This window comes from Chelmon rostratus, chromosome 2, assembly GCF_017976325.1.
Source record: "Chelmon rostratus isolate fCheRos1 chromosome 2, fCheRos1.pri, whole genome shotgun sequence".
Taxonomy (NCBI): Eukaryota; Metazoa; Chordata; class Actinopteri; order Chaetodontiformes; family Chaetodontidae; genus Chelmon; species Chelmon rostratus.
The window spans coordinates 11,963,251-11,977,428 of record NC_055659.1 but is presented as its reverse complement, the minus strand read 5'-3'; the positions used below and the strand labels follow the sequence as shown (position 1 = coordinate 11,977,428).

At 42.4% G+C, this 14,178-nt stretch overlaps 2 protein-coding genes across 3 annotated transcripts in view; one reads left to right on the top strand and one right to left on the bottom strand.

The window, feature by feature from the left end:
- Positions 1-6,220, top strand: part of col2a1b (collagen, type II, alpha 1b) — a 49,278-nt gene extending 43,058 nt beyond the window's left edge. For both annotated transcript variants that reach the window (XM_041947150.1, XM_041947140.1), the window contains 6 exons: positions 41-94; positions 240-347; positions 1,775-2,063; positions 2,358-2,545; positions 4,178-4,420; positions 4,668-6,220. In XM_041947150.1, coding sequence (XP_041803084.1) covers positions 41-94; positions 240-347; positions 1,775-2,063; positions 2,358-2,545; positions 4,178-4,420; positions 4,668-4,814 — 1,029 coding nt within the window. In that variant the 3' untranslated portion in view covers positions 4,815-6,220. The remainder of the gene's footprint in view (positions 1-40; positions 95-239; positions 348-1,774; positions 2,064-2,357; positions 2,546-4,177; positions 4,421-4,667) is intronic.
- Positions 6,221-9,619: 3,399 nt separating this feature from the next.
- Positions 9,620-10,477, bottom strand: LOC121624160 (leucine-rich repeat-containing protein 3-like). The gene has a single exon (XM_041961796.1). The coding sequence runs from the start codon at positions 10,475-10,477 to the stop codon at positions 9,620-9,622; it is 858 nt and encodes a 285-aa protein (XP_041817730.1).
- Between the last annotated feature and the right edge of the window lie 3,701 nt (positions 10,478-14,178).

Below are 14,178 nucleotides of genomic sequence, written 5' to 3'. Positions count from 1 at the left end.
CAGGAACCCTAATGTGTGAATGTAATTATTATCTGTTTAGGGTCAAGCTGGAGACCAGGGTGCTACTGGACCTGCTGGACCTTCTGGACAAAGAGTAAGTACAAATGTTGCCAACATACTCAGCAGCAAGAGAAAATCAGGAACATCACTTGGAATTCAAAAACTGATGCAACGGATTTGTTCACATGCAGCCTCTTTGGTGCTCAACATCAAGAGTTTTCCTCCATCTGTGTGTATAGGGACCACCTGGACCCGTTGGCCCTGCTGGAAAGGATGGTGGAAACGGTCTGCCAGGACCCATTGGACCCCCCGGACCTCGTGGTCGCAGTGGAGAGACCGGTCCCGCTGTGAGTGCCCACGAGAACTTTCTCTGCCTGTTGTGTTGCTCTTCCCCTGAAAATGATTCCAGGCTATAAATACCTTTTTAGCCACCGTATGTGACTGGAACAATGTTTTATGTGTTACAGTTATTTACAGCCCTACATTGCGTATGTTATGTTGCACATGTGTTACATGCACTGTGCTGTTGCTGGGTATGAACTGAACCAAGTGGTATCCCAGATCAAACATCCCATATGATGTGACCTGCTGACATATAACACCAAGTCATCTTTATATTCATTGCAACCCTTTTTAATTTTTGCTCTCACCTCCTGTTTGAGTAGCAAAGGCACTGCCTATTCTTTGCTAGTGCTAAATATCTCAGTTAAAGGAGCAGTATGTAAGATTTTTAGTTTAAAACATTCAAAAATTAACTAAAATGGTCAGCAGAATGTGAAGAAATAACAGTTCTGACATTATGTCGAAGGTGTCTATGTATTGTGTTGCAGAGATATTTACTGAAGTTAGCATGCTAACCAGCTAGCTTTGGCTCATGATATCACTTTGCATCTCAAGAAGCAATAATGAGTCACAGCAGCATCCAAACTGTCCCCAGTCCAACAACAGTGAGGTGGTTTTCTTGCCAGGATTTGGCTCCTGGGACCCCGGGACCTAACCCAAACCCTTACCTCCACAAAGTCATCACATAAATCTGGGTAATTTAGCGCTAGCAGGTACAAAACTTGCTTAGTTTAAACATATGTGTAATCTTTTGAGACCACTTGAAGATTTAAGAGTAATGTAAAATGTTTCACAAACTGACAACAGCTAATATTAAACATAAGAAATATACATTTATTGATTCCCCATATGTCACCGGTGATACATTGGCAAAGGATAGTAGGACACTGAAAACAGTCAGTTCATATGCAAGCTCTCAAAATTAAGAATCACAACAACCTCTTTTTTTGTGATTTACTTATCAGCTGTGCTCAGATGTTAATTTAGGATCATTCATAATGCTTTTGCAACTCATTCTTTAATACTAAACTGTGAATTACAGGGAGGCATTACCAAAATTTATTATAAAGCAAATGCAGCAATGAATCGATATTTAAACAGTCACAAAAATCAGATGGGAAGGGAGAAATTCAGCAAAGGTCAAAATTGAAAACAACTAAATAAGATGTATCAAGGAGTCCAGTTGGCATCAGCTAGTTTATGACGAGTGCATTGTTGAAGCTAAGAGTGAAATCCTAACCAAGAAAATTAAAATGAGGCGAGAGACAGATTGCAGAACAGATGGCAGCATTTCCTGCACCCATAGAGGGAGACGAGGAGGCAGAAGGAAGAATAATCCACCACTTGTGAGCAAGAAACAAGGAGTGAAAAAGATAAATGTCTAAATGCGTGTAGTGCCTAAAATAAACCTTCAATCTTCTTTTCCTCTCAGGGACCCCCTGGAAACCCCGGACCCCCCGGTCCTCCTGGTCCCCCTGGCCCTGGCATTGACATGTCCGCTTTTGCCGGTCTGGGTCAGACTGAAAAGGGCCCTGATCCTCTCAGGTACATGAGGGCCGACCAGGCTTCTGGAAACCTCCGTCAGCATGATGCTGAGGTCGACGCCACACTCAAGTCTCTCAACAACCAGATTGAGAACATCCGCAGCCCCGAGGGATCTAAGAAGAACCCGGCTCGCACCTGCAGAGACCTGAAGCTCTGCCATCCTGACTGGAAGAGCGGTGAGTGACACCCAGAGGAATTGGTCAAATTGGGGTGAGGTGATAAAGTCGACAAGCTGACGTTAGGTGACATTTTACATTGGCAGCTCAATATTTAGGTTGAATATATTTTGTGTTCTCTGGGTGTTGTCTCAGAGTGCGGCTCATTTTGAGATATCAGAATTACACAATATTCCATAACATCATACAGTAAATTTTCAATGATTATGAGCTTTTTATGTAGCCAGAGAGGAGGTACAATATGAAAAAAGTCTCACCCCTGAAGTTGATGTGTTTTTTGATTTTCCCCTGCAGGAGAGTACTGGATTGATCCCAATCAGGGCTGCACCATTGATGCAATCAAGGTCTTCTGCAACATGGAGACAGGAGAGTCGTGTGTCCTCCCCAAGCCATCCAGCATCCCTCGCAAGAACTGGTGGTCCAGCAAGAGCAAGGACCGCAAACACGTCTGGTTCGGAGAGACCATGAATGGAGGATTCCACGTAAGTGGCGCAATGGTTTTCAATCAGTTGAGCTGAGAAACGTACCCTCCTCTACTGTTAATACTGCAACGTTATCAGAGGTTGACTCTTGACATTACCATTATACGTCAAGTCTGAGGCTCAGAAATCAGGAAATGTATTTGTTGATTATTATTATCAGCCTGTCAGTCAATGTGTGCTGGGATTGGCTCGAGCCAGTGGCAGGACATGACATCCTGTGACATGATGAGTGGGTAAAAAATGGTGAATCTGGATTTTAAAGAATCAATAACAAAAAAATCTGGTTGAAAATCTGATTCATGAAATACATTTTTTAGCACAAATAATTGAAGGGTAACTTAACTAATTTCTGAACATGCTGGTTTTGCTGCCCTCCGGTGGTTTGACTTCTCACCTTGCTGCAGTGATTTGCAGGTGTACTTACTGCTTTATAGATAAGCATACGTATGCATATCACGTCCAGCTTTTTCATATAAGATGCAATGATGAGCCCTATAAACATCACCAGAAATAAAACTAAGAGCAAAATGATGAACAGCATCCAACAGCTACAGAGGCATGCCGATAAATCACATCACCAAGAGAGACGGAGAGAAAGACAGCCTCAACAATCCTTTTTCTAAAAATAATAGAAAAGCTAGTTTTATATATATTTAATATATGTATATATATATAAAACTAACTAATATATATATACAAAAATATATATTTATACAAAAAATTGTCAACAAAATTATCTACATGATATTCAAATATGCCATTGTTTTCTATACAAACTCTGAGGTATTTATGTTCTGTAACTCAATATTGGATCCCTGTACAGTGGAAATATGACAATTTTATTACATAATAACAACATAAACATCAAACAACATAATTAACTGCTAAATGAATGTTGTTAATGGAATGTTGCGTCGCAGTGAGTTAGAAATTAAATAATATTACCAATATAAATTGTAAAAAGAAGTGGCCCTAGGAATGAACCTTGTGGAACACCCGTATTAAAACGGTGAAAACTCTGACTGCTGCTGATCAGACAGGTAAAAATGCACAAGCACTTGAAGTAAAACAACATTACTTAAAATATGTAAAAGCAAGGAATGATCAACAGTGTCAGCAAAGGACACCTCTGATCACATCCAACCACACCCATCAGTGATGTTTGCTGTGGTCAGAGTTAAATCTTTCAGCCAACGAAACACATTTCAGCCTGATGTTGTTACTCTGTAATGATACGGATCTTTTTGATTTTTTACAATACCAGAAGCAAAATTAGTGGTGTCCTCATCACAAAAACACCTTATTTACCACAAACTGTACAAAAAAAGAGAAAACCCAACAAATTCAGGATGTGCAGGAACAAAAAATCTGGATGAAAATCGATTAAAACCAATCTGGTCATTTTAAAGCCCCTGCATGCACAATTTGACTTTGGCAACTTTTAGCTGTAGTTTCAAAAAAGACACAGTGGTAGGTAATACACTGCCAATCCCCCCTTCTGGCATTGTCTCATTTTTATACAGACATCAGAATAAAACCAGTTCAAACAATCAAAAAACAATCAGCAACCATGGTAACAGAGATATTAACTATTATTCTCACTTCTTCTTTCTCACCTGCGGCCCAATGCAGTTCAACTATGGCGATGACAGCCTGGCACCCAACACTGCCGCCATTCAGATGACCTTCCTGAGGCTGCTGTCCACAGAGGCTTCTCAGAACCTCACCTACCACTGTAAGAACAGCGTGGCCTACATGGACGCCTCAACGGGCAACCTGAAGAAGGCCGTGCTGCTGCAGGGCTCCAACGATGTGGAGATCAGAGCTGAGGGCAACAGCCGCTTCACCTACAGCGTGATGGAGGATGGCTGCACGGTAAGACTGGACAGACGCAACATGTGTGCACACAATATTTCACGTAAATATACATGCATGTGCTGAATGAGGTGCACATCAGTAGATAATTTAGAGGATATTGTGCACAGTTCACTTTCCCTCCATGGCAGACTTCTTCTCTCTTATTCTCTGGTGTTCACTCACCAAACCAATCTCATCCACTGCAATTCCAGAGAAAGTCATAGGTCATTTAACATACGTTGTGTTGTTTTTTCCCGCTGCACAGAAACACACGGGACAGTGGGGCAAGACAGTGATCGAATACAGGTCGCAGAAGACCTCTCGTCTGCCCATCGTGGACATTGCTCCCATGGATATTGGTGGAGCAGACCAGGAGTTCGGCGTGGAAGTCGGAGCAGTCTGCTTCTTGTAAAGAACGAGGGATCGAAAAGGAGAGAAAGAAGTGGAAATTTGAAAATAAGTAAATAAATAAATAAAATGAAAGAGGGGCACGCTTCAGATAAAGGAGGAGAGAAAGAGTGAAAAATAAAAAATCAAGACACTTTTTTTAAATGGGACTTTTTTTCTAAGTAAAAAGTGCTTTTTCCAAGTCGAACTCCGTAGGATATCTGCACTGATTGGCACCAGCAACTGTCATCTGTGATTCATGCAGCATTGCCTCCAGTCACCTCGCCCCAACCCCAACCCCCTGCCCCCATGGACACATTCCCCAAAAAGCCCCCGCTTCACCCTGGGTGAACAGCAACCTCCCCCACCTACCCCACCCCATGAACAAGAGGGAGGAAGTACGAGGAGAGTACGGGAACATACCAGGGAACTAGAGAGAGAAAAATGTGTTGGTGTTATTTATTTATTGTTTAGGTTTGGGTCCCAGGTGTGGTAGGACTGAGTTTGTTGCTAAGTAATAAAAAGCCCACTTACACATATTTAAAGAAAACCTTATCCACCAACTTCCTCTCTTACTTCCTCCTCTTTTCTAATCACCCCATCACTCCTGTACCATATCCACTAAAGCATACATATCTCTTTGAAACCAAAAATCTAGCTACGTAGAAAGTGCAGGTGTTCCTATTTCTACCACCACAGTGTGTATCAAAAAGTTACTGTGTATTATAATAAAAGTCAATGGTGCTATTGTTGTAAAACAGTCTGTATTTTTTAACAACCAGATACTCATATGTAGTAACTTGTGTATATGTATATATATGTATATGTGTGTATACATATATATACAGTTTCTCAGAGAGCATTTCACCCTGGATTATGAATTTCAGGGTGATAAATGTCCCTGCCTCACCCCACCCTCCTGCTTCAACCCCCACATGCAAACAAACATGCCCACGATGAGTTCCCATGATCAAGGCATGCCCAATTTGGAATCAAAACTGAATTTTATTTTCTTTTTAATTTTGTTTTGATATTTTAAAGCTACCTCACACTAAAAAAAAAACGCCACAAATCAAACTTTTTCCCGCTGATTCCCATATTTTAGGTGAACATGTATAATGACCAATATGTTTGAGAAGCTTGGTCGTGAAAAGCCCAGTCTGCTGCCCCCCACCCCACTTGCTGTGACCTTTGACCTTGGATCCCGATCCCTCTCTCCCTCCCATCAGTCCCCTCACACAGGGCGCGCCCTCTGCCTCGGCGTACACACTCACACACATGCGCAGTTGGAGAGATTCAGGGTGTGTTTGACTTTGTTGCTCCAGTTCTACAGCCAGCGCAGAGGGCTCATTTGTGTGAGGTTGTGTATATTTGTTATTATTAATAATAGTATTATTATTAATAATAATAGCATTATTATATTATTATGATCATGACTTGTTTTTGTTACGTTTTAATTAATGTAAATTGGAAATAAAAGACAAAACCAAGTAACAGGCTGAAGTTGCTTTTTATTTATATCCTGTTTTGTTCTCCCCCATGTTGAAATATCTGGGGCGATGGTTTTGACTCATCTCCAAGGAGATGACAAAAAGTCACACCTAAACATTTCACTGTGCTTCCACTGCGTGTTTTTGTGGTGATATATTTCCGGGGGGAGAAACACCTCAGATTTCAAGAAAAGGCAGTGTAGAGATGGATGAAAGAGGGGTCATTTTGATTTCGTTTGGTGATTTGTGAAACAAAACAAAAAAAAAAAAGTTGAAGAAGGAGGTGGAGAAAGTTCAGATCATGTGCTTTTCCTTTTATAAAATAGCTTTTCAATCATTTCCTTCAGCTTTAACATGTGGTAGAGTAGAAATAGGAAACACTGCCAAGCATGATCAGCTCAGCTTCTGTGAATTGATAATGTCTTCCTGTACTTCCATTACTACTCTTCATCTTCTTGTCTTTTTCAACCTACAGTAGCAATAAAAGGTAGAAGCATTTCTATGAACACAGTAGAGCAACGTTTCTTTTATTTTTTTTATATATTTGTTGTTGTTTTTTTTCCCTAAAATCACTTTTTGATAGATCATTTATTGTTTGATGTAATGGTTTCCGATCCATGACTTTATCCTTGTTTGAATAATTATCGACGTACAAACAGGAGTGGAAACAAATCACAGGGACAGAAATACATCACCAATAAAAAAAAATACCTTCAGAAAAAACGACACAGACGGCATGCTTGGTTTTTGAGTTCTGGGTTATCGGCATCATTGTACCTTAAAGACTGTATTAGAAATGCATTTGGGAAACTGAACTCTGGCACAAGATTAGACGAATGACTTTTGACGGACAGACAGCATTTGGGAAATGTAAAGTTAATCCCACAGTTGATCCACGAACAGTTTTCTCTTGAAACTTACAAATATCCAGCCTCTTATTCCAATCTGTTAGCCTGTGGTGTACCAACCAAGACCATGTTTTTACATGGACCAGTCATCATAACAATATCACTCAGTTTAACTCTAGTACTAATTCACACTGTTCTCTCGAACAGCACAAGCTTAAACCAAAACACAGACACCACATTTAGCACGTTACAATACACAGAAAGTTGTCCTATCCTAGTTTTGTCTCAGCTCTTTCCAACCCAATCCTTAGATAAAAAGGGACACAGTTATGCTTCATTACATCTATGAACACTAAGGGGGTTGTAACTGTACACTTTAATCACAGATCAGTCTACGGCCTCGCTAGCGCCTCCGTGAGCGTGCACTGAGGCACAGCGGTGCTAGGAGCTAAATGCTAAAGTCAGCACGCTAACATGCTCACAATGACAGCGCTAACATGCTGATGTTTAGCAAGGGTAACATGACCGTTGACCAACTTAGTTTAGTGTTGGCGTGCTAACATTTGCTAATTAGCACTAAAAACAAATTACAGCTGATGCTGATGGGAATGCTGTTACTTTTATAGGTGTTAAATTTTAAACCCAAATGTTGGACACATACAATTTTTGACCTGATCGTGGTGTGAAAGAAAAAATGTCAGGATCACCAAAGTTATTTGGGAAACATTAATGATTGTATCAAATGTTATCCTAATCCATTCAGTAGTTTCCATGATTCACATTTCCACAGAGCCACACTACTAGCATGGCTAAAACATCCTTTTTTAACCTGTGGTTCCCAACCTATTTGGCTTCAGACCCCTTAAAATCAAGCAATGGCTGCCTCTGAGCCCCATATAATCTGTTACATAGCCAATATTTGCTCAACCAAAGATTGATTTTTTTTAAAAAAAGAGTTTTGTTTGAATAATTTTTAAGTTATCCAATAATTAGCAAGAACAAAAACAATAAACAAAAAGTATGAAAAAAGTTAACCTGATTTGTGCAGCAGAAATATGCTTTTTTTGCTTTAATATCCTGTCAATAATCTCATGACCCCTCAGATTGAATTCGAGTGCTTTTGTTGGAGTCCTGACCCCCAGGTTGGGAACCACTGACCTACACACATGAAATGTTGCTGACTATCAAACTGGGAGAGGGCTTTAACGGTTTCTATTTGTAACAATGTAGAATAACAAACACTCATACATTAACTACACAACACATCCTCCTCTCAGAGAAAAATGCTGCACAGCCAAGAGGGAATATAATTACAATGAAGTAAGACAATGTGGCTACTAATCCAGTCAGGTTTTGTTCCAATTATGCAGGACTGAGCTAGATATTCAGTGCACCTAGGGTGTACAGGAATGGCATTAATCTTAACCGTGCAGCCATAAATGTACTAACTGAGGAAAGTATGCCATTTATTTTCAAAGTGTTTTGCTTGTTTTTTTTTTACCGTGGCTTGAAAAAATAAATCAATTAAGATGGAGCCTATGTGGAAAAAGGGAGACGGAACGATTTGTACACGGCAATCAGTGCAGAGAGGACTGAAAAGCACGACTCAAGAGATTAATTAAGGCTAAACTAACAGCTCCCCTCAGGATAAATGGTCATACTAATCTAATTTATAACAATGATCCACTTCTTAATCTGGAATCTGAAATTTCTCTGTACCAATCAATGACAGCTGCATGTACACTACGCTTTCCAGATATTTTAGAGCTGATTGCTGCAGCTTGGAGATGTAATAGTTCACCTCCAGCTCTAATGGCTTCCTGAGTGTAAATTTAGATCAGCAGTTCTCCACTGGCACCGAAACAATTGGCTTAGTGACCGTGTATCAGGAAAGCATCCGCGCAAGAATCAAAGAAAAAGTGGCCATAAGAATGCACAAAAGCGGCACAAGAGCTCACATACATGTAAAAATGAAGCAAGGAGTTAGATGAGGACACACATTTGGAGTTTGCACACACTCCAGCTGATTAATGCTTTTCAAGTCTTCATTAAGGGTCAGTTGGTCAAAGACTCCTAATTAGAGCCTAATGAAAGATAAAAGACCACAGGATGAGACATGAAGGGAAAAGCAAAGAAAAGGAAAGAGGGAGCGCTGAGGGAGATAGAAGGTTACAAGTTCAAGAAATTCAAGAAAATAAGTTCAAAGAATTTTCTCCCTTTTCTTATTTCATCCTTTCATCTTCTGCACATTTTCATTTTTCAGTTTCCACTCCTTTCTTTCAGTGCACATGGTAGAATGAGTATGGAGAAAAATGCAGTAGGTAAAGAAATATCATGGACAACATGGGGGGAGGCTCAGTAGTAAATCTCAACACACAGCTGTAAAAGGTTCATTTCCTCTTTATCAGCACTGTCCACTCTCTGCCACGCAGAGTTCATCATAAAAATGGTATCGGCTTGCTATGCCATTGAAATTACAGCTGAGCAGGAGTTTAGAAACCAGTGCTTAGAGTGTCTGTCTCTGTGGGGGTCTTGCGTGGGCTGGGCAAACTCTTCAGGTACTCCAAATGCCTTCGGGCCTCTGCTTGGTTCTGCCTCACATAGTACACTACATACACAATGACCATAAAGAACCATACGAACATTGTCACCAGCATGGCCACATCAGTGGTTTTCCTCTGCAGGCTGCAGAAATTCACCCCAGAATCCAACAGCTTGACCAACGGTTGACCTGCGTGCTCGCCCTGCGACCCCGGGTCCTCCCACCTGCTCCCCTCGCCCACCCCCCGCACAGAGCTCTCACAAATGATACCATTCACCGTCTCGGGCTCCAGGTTCAAAGTCTCCATCAGCTCCTGAAGGGTGCAGTCACAGTGCCAGGGGTTGTGGTAGAGCCGCGTCTTTGCGCGAGTGGAGCCGAACTCCTCCCTGCTGGCCTGCCTCAGCTGGTTGTGAGAGAGGTCCAGCAGGCGCAGCTCGGGGCCCAGATGCCGCAGGGCTCCTGAGGCGAGTGAGTCGATGCGGTTGTGGGACAGGTACAGATCTTGCAGGTGGACCAGGTTGCTGAAGGCACTCTCAGGGATGCTCCGGATGTAGTTGCGTTCCAGGTGGAGGGAGACTGTTTCCGGTGGGATCCCCTCTGGGATCTCCAGCAGCCCGGCATCTGAGCACAGCACTGTGGCCGTGTCCCAGGCGCAGTGGCAGCTGTCTGGGCACTGGGGGGACGCTTGGCCCCACAGGGCCGAGAACAGGAGCGAGACGCACAGCCAGGGATGAAGATCCACTCCTTCACCTCTTCGTCTTCCTCCGCCGCTGCTGGTACATCTCTCCTCACACCAGCCTGTGCACATCGCCTCACCATAGCCCCCTGACACACATGAGGTCCCAATCAGACACCACACAGCGTCGCACCAGGAGAATCTGACAGATTGGGGGAAAAAGGGTCAGTCAGGCTCTCTCTCTGTCTGTCTCTCTCTTTATAAACCCTTCAAACACATGCAATCAAAAATGAACACTGACAAGGGAGATTATGAGGTTTGGGAGGAGGAGGAGAAAAAGGGTCAGTGGGTAAAGAGATTGACAATGAAATGAGCTTAAGCCAGTTTATCTGATAAATACTAGACTGAGAGACACTGTAAAGCAAAAGCACTAAAACATGTAAGAGCAGAACAATTTCTAGGCAAGAAAAACATCCCTTGTTATTGACAATAATAATTGAAATGATCTAATAATGGCTGAAACAACTCTTATATCTCTGCATTAAAAGGACATTAATCATATGTGATTATGTGAAGTCCCTCCACCCTTTTCCTGCTGTGTCCTTTGTGCAGCTCAAATTCAGGATCAGAAGAAGAGCATCAAATTACACTGATCAATACATGTTCATCTCGTTTCTCCCTCAATTTATTTTCCTTTGATGCCATAGCAACTTAATCATAATCCATGGTGGTGGAGGTAGAGGGTGCATTGAAGGGATGGAGGTTAGACGTGGAGGGTGGGATCGATAGCCCAACTATTGCCTGCTGCACTATCAGCAGCAAGAACATCAATCCTGCCCGTGTCCCACAGTGTCAATAAGTGACAGCGGGGAGAAAAAACAACAACCCAGCAGCGGTGTGGCTGTTAGCATCTGCTCACTGTTCCTGCAGGCAGGAGGCAAAAGTTAAACAAGAAAAAAAAAAAAAGAAATTTGGCAAGACTCTGCATCCCATGGGCAAAACCACTGGAGAATATGTTACATGTGTTATGTGTGTTAAGTTATTTTTGATCCACTCAGCCTCATCTGCCTGTCCGTTTGACTCTCTGTCTATGTGGGTCTGTAAATGGTGTCACTTCAGTTCATTCGAACAATTTTTTTTTTTTGCATGATTCTCCTGGTTCCAAGGCAGAAATCACAATACGCTCCTTGGATTTGATTAGAAGAGCATCCTCTTAATGTCAAGCACTTTCTGCTTTCTACCCCCGGCTCTGTATTAAACTCAAAAAACTGTCATGTGTCTCCATTCTCCTGCACAAGAGAGCGAACCCAAAAGGCTTCGACACTGAGACAGATGTGTTTGATGAGCCTGAAGGTGACTGACTGACTGACAGCCCTGTGATGTCCATCAAGTGTGTCTTTAAGAGCATAGGTGAGGATTTTCTTCACCACCAATTAACCGTCCTGCTATTAACATACTGGATGGGGATGCATGCAAATCCCCTATTAGCAAAAATAATCATCCACTGCATAATTATGAATGGAAATTAGAAAGGTTGAAAGGCGGGGATGGAGAGAGGCTCTCACACAAATACAGATGGCACTGTAGTTGCAGCTGATGATAGTTTGCCCCTGGATATTTGTGCTATTCCATGACTTAAATTAGAAAACATCGCAGAGACCCCCTGCTTTCTAAAATTAACCTCCAGGACTGATTTCATCAAAAAATAAAAAACTCATTTAGAGTAAATGACATTAATCTGGGTGAAACAGGTCAACTGGACGACCCGAAGGTACCGACTGTAGGGGATTTAAGATGCATGCAGGAAAGCAGACGCGACTGATTCATGCGTCGCTTTTGCAACTTTCCAACCATAAAAACGAAGTTTGCAACGCGATTAAAGAAAGCGTTCGCTCCGTTTAGATACTCTTAAAAAGTAAATGCAAATTAAACAGAGAAATCCACGACCATCGCGACAATATGGTCACTAATTAGTCCCCCAGGCACATTATAATAAGAATTTAATAGTTAATGATTTATAGGCTGCGGACTTACCTGTGAAATGGCTTCTTTGTGAAGTTTGAGATGCAGAAGGCGATTTAAGATGTTTTTCTAAAATCCGTTTGACGTTTTTCTTCCGATTTTTTCCGACACCTGACTGATCTTCTTCTTCTGCTGTTGCCTCAGTGTGGATGAATTCTGGGGAGAGAACTATGTGAGGAGCATCAGCGGTGGATCCGTGGTTTGTAGCCCGAAGACAGCTTCATCACTGACTGCTGTAACAGAGGGTAGTTATAGCAACAAAGATGTGGGGCAAACTCTCTCTCTCTCTCTCTGTGCGTGTGAGAGAGAGGGAGGGAGAGAGAGGACATGGGAGGTGTGCCATCGTAAGTGGTCTTGGTCAGTGAGTTTCTCAGAAGACACTGGTTGCCTCCATATTAACTTAATTACTCTTAGGTATAATTAGATTCTAATGGTCATCTCTTCCTGCAAAATGTGACTGATTCCCAGCCAGGTAGGCACACAGGTGAGGAGGCAGAGGCAGAAAAAAAGAAGAAATAAAAACACACTAAATAACCACAGCTTTTATACCTGAAATATGAAATGTCCCCTGGCAAGCAGTGGGCTTGCAATAGGTGTCAGATTATCCAGAGTAAGTATTATTTTCCATTCACAGCAGGAAGACAAACAGGACAGCTGACTGATGGAGCCAAAAGAAAACAGCATTAAAGGAAAAATGCAGCTCCTTCAATCACTCATCTTTTTTTTTCCCCTCCAGGCTCAGTATTGGTGGTCAAGTAGAAAGAGAGCTCATCTGTCACTGTGTAAACACCACAAGCAGCAGTCACTCGCTCTGTGTCAAATGAAATGTCAAGATTTATTTGCACATGTAGATAAGCTGCATCTACATCCATACTAATAAATAATAAACACAGGAGGGGTTGGACACAAGTTAACCTTGACAGTCAGGCGCTTACCAGGGTCACACATTTCCATAAAAATGATAACAGCGTGTACACACAAACATGCACAGTGACACAAATGTATGTGGAAATTGTTGTTCACGGAGGCTCACTTTTAGGACGAGTGCCCTGCTCTCGCTTTGCTTTTCTACCACAAGCAGCAAGAATATCCATCCCTCTACAGAAGAGCCCTCGGGTGGGGGAAAGGATGGGTCTGACAGGCATGATGGCACCTCACATCCCTCCTCTGCCTCCCCAGCCTGTCCTGCTCCTCAACCTGCTAAAAAGCTATGACATCCAGTCCTGACAAATATAATGCAGAATGCTGCTAGTGTAATGCATTTTTTGTGCCGCTTTACAGCTGAATTTTTGTGAACGCCGCGCCCTTGACGGCTGATTGTCTCCACAGTTGCCACAGACAGGGCTGCAGACAGACTGAGCCGTGTGGTTTTCAGATACAAAACGGGGGACAAAGCGGCGCATAATGAGAAAACACATGATTGCAGAGGGAACGATCCCCCCCGCCGGAGAAAGTATTACACATAGTCTGTTTTTCAGGTCCCCGAGCTGAGAGTGAAAGGCAAGATGATGGGTGAGAAGTTCAGTTTCCAGCAAGAAAAACAGAAATGGGGAAAATGGGTTGAGGGAGGTGGCTGTTCATGTCTGTTTGGGATGATCTCAGAGGAAGACGGCCTCGGAGCAGTTTGTTGATGACAATGTTGACAATGTGAACTCTACTGGAAAACCTGACTTCAGTGAAGTGAAGCCGTTTGGCATCATCTGTTTGGTTTGGTTGTAGTCCTCCGAGGGGAAAACTGACTGAACCGTACATAAATTTGTAAACTGATAGAGGCGGTGGAAAATATCTGACAGCCAGTGGCAGAAACCACC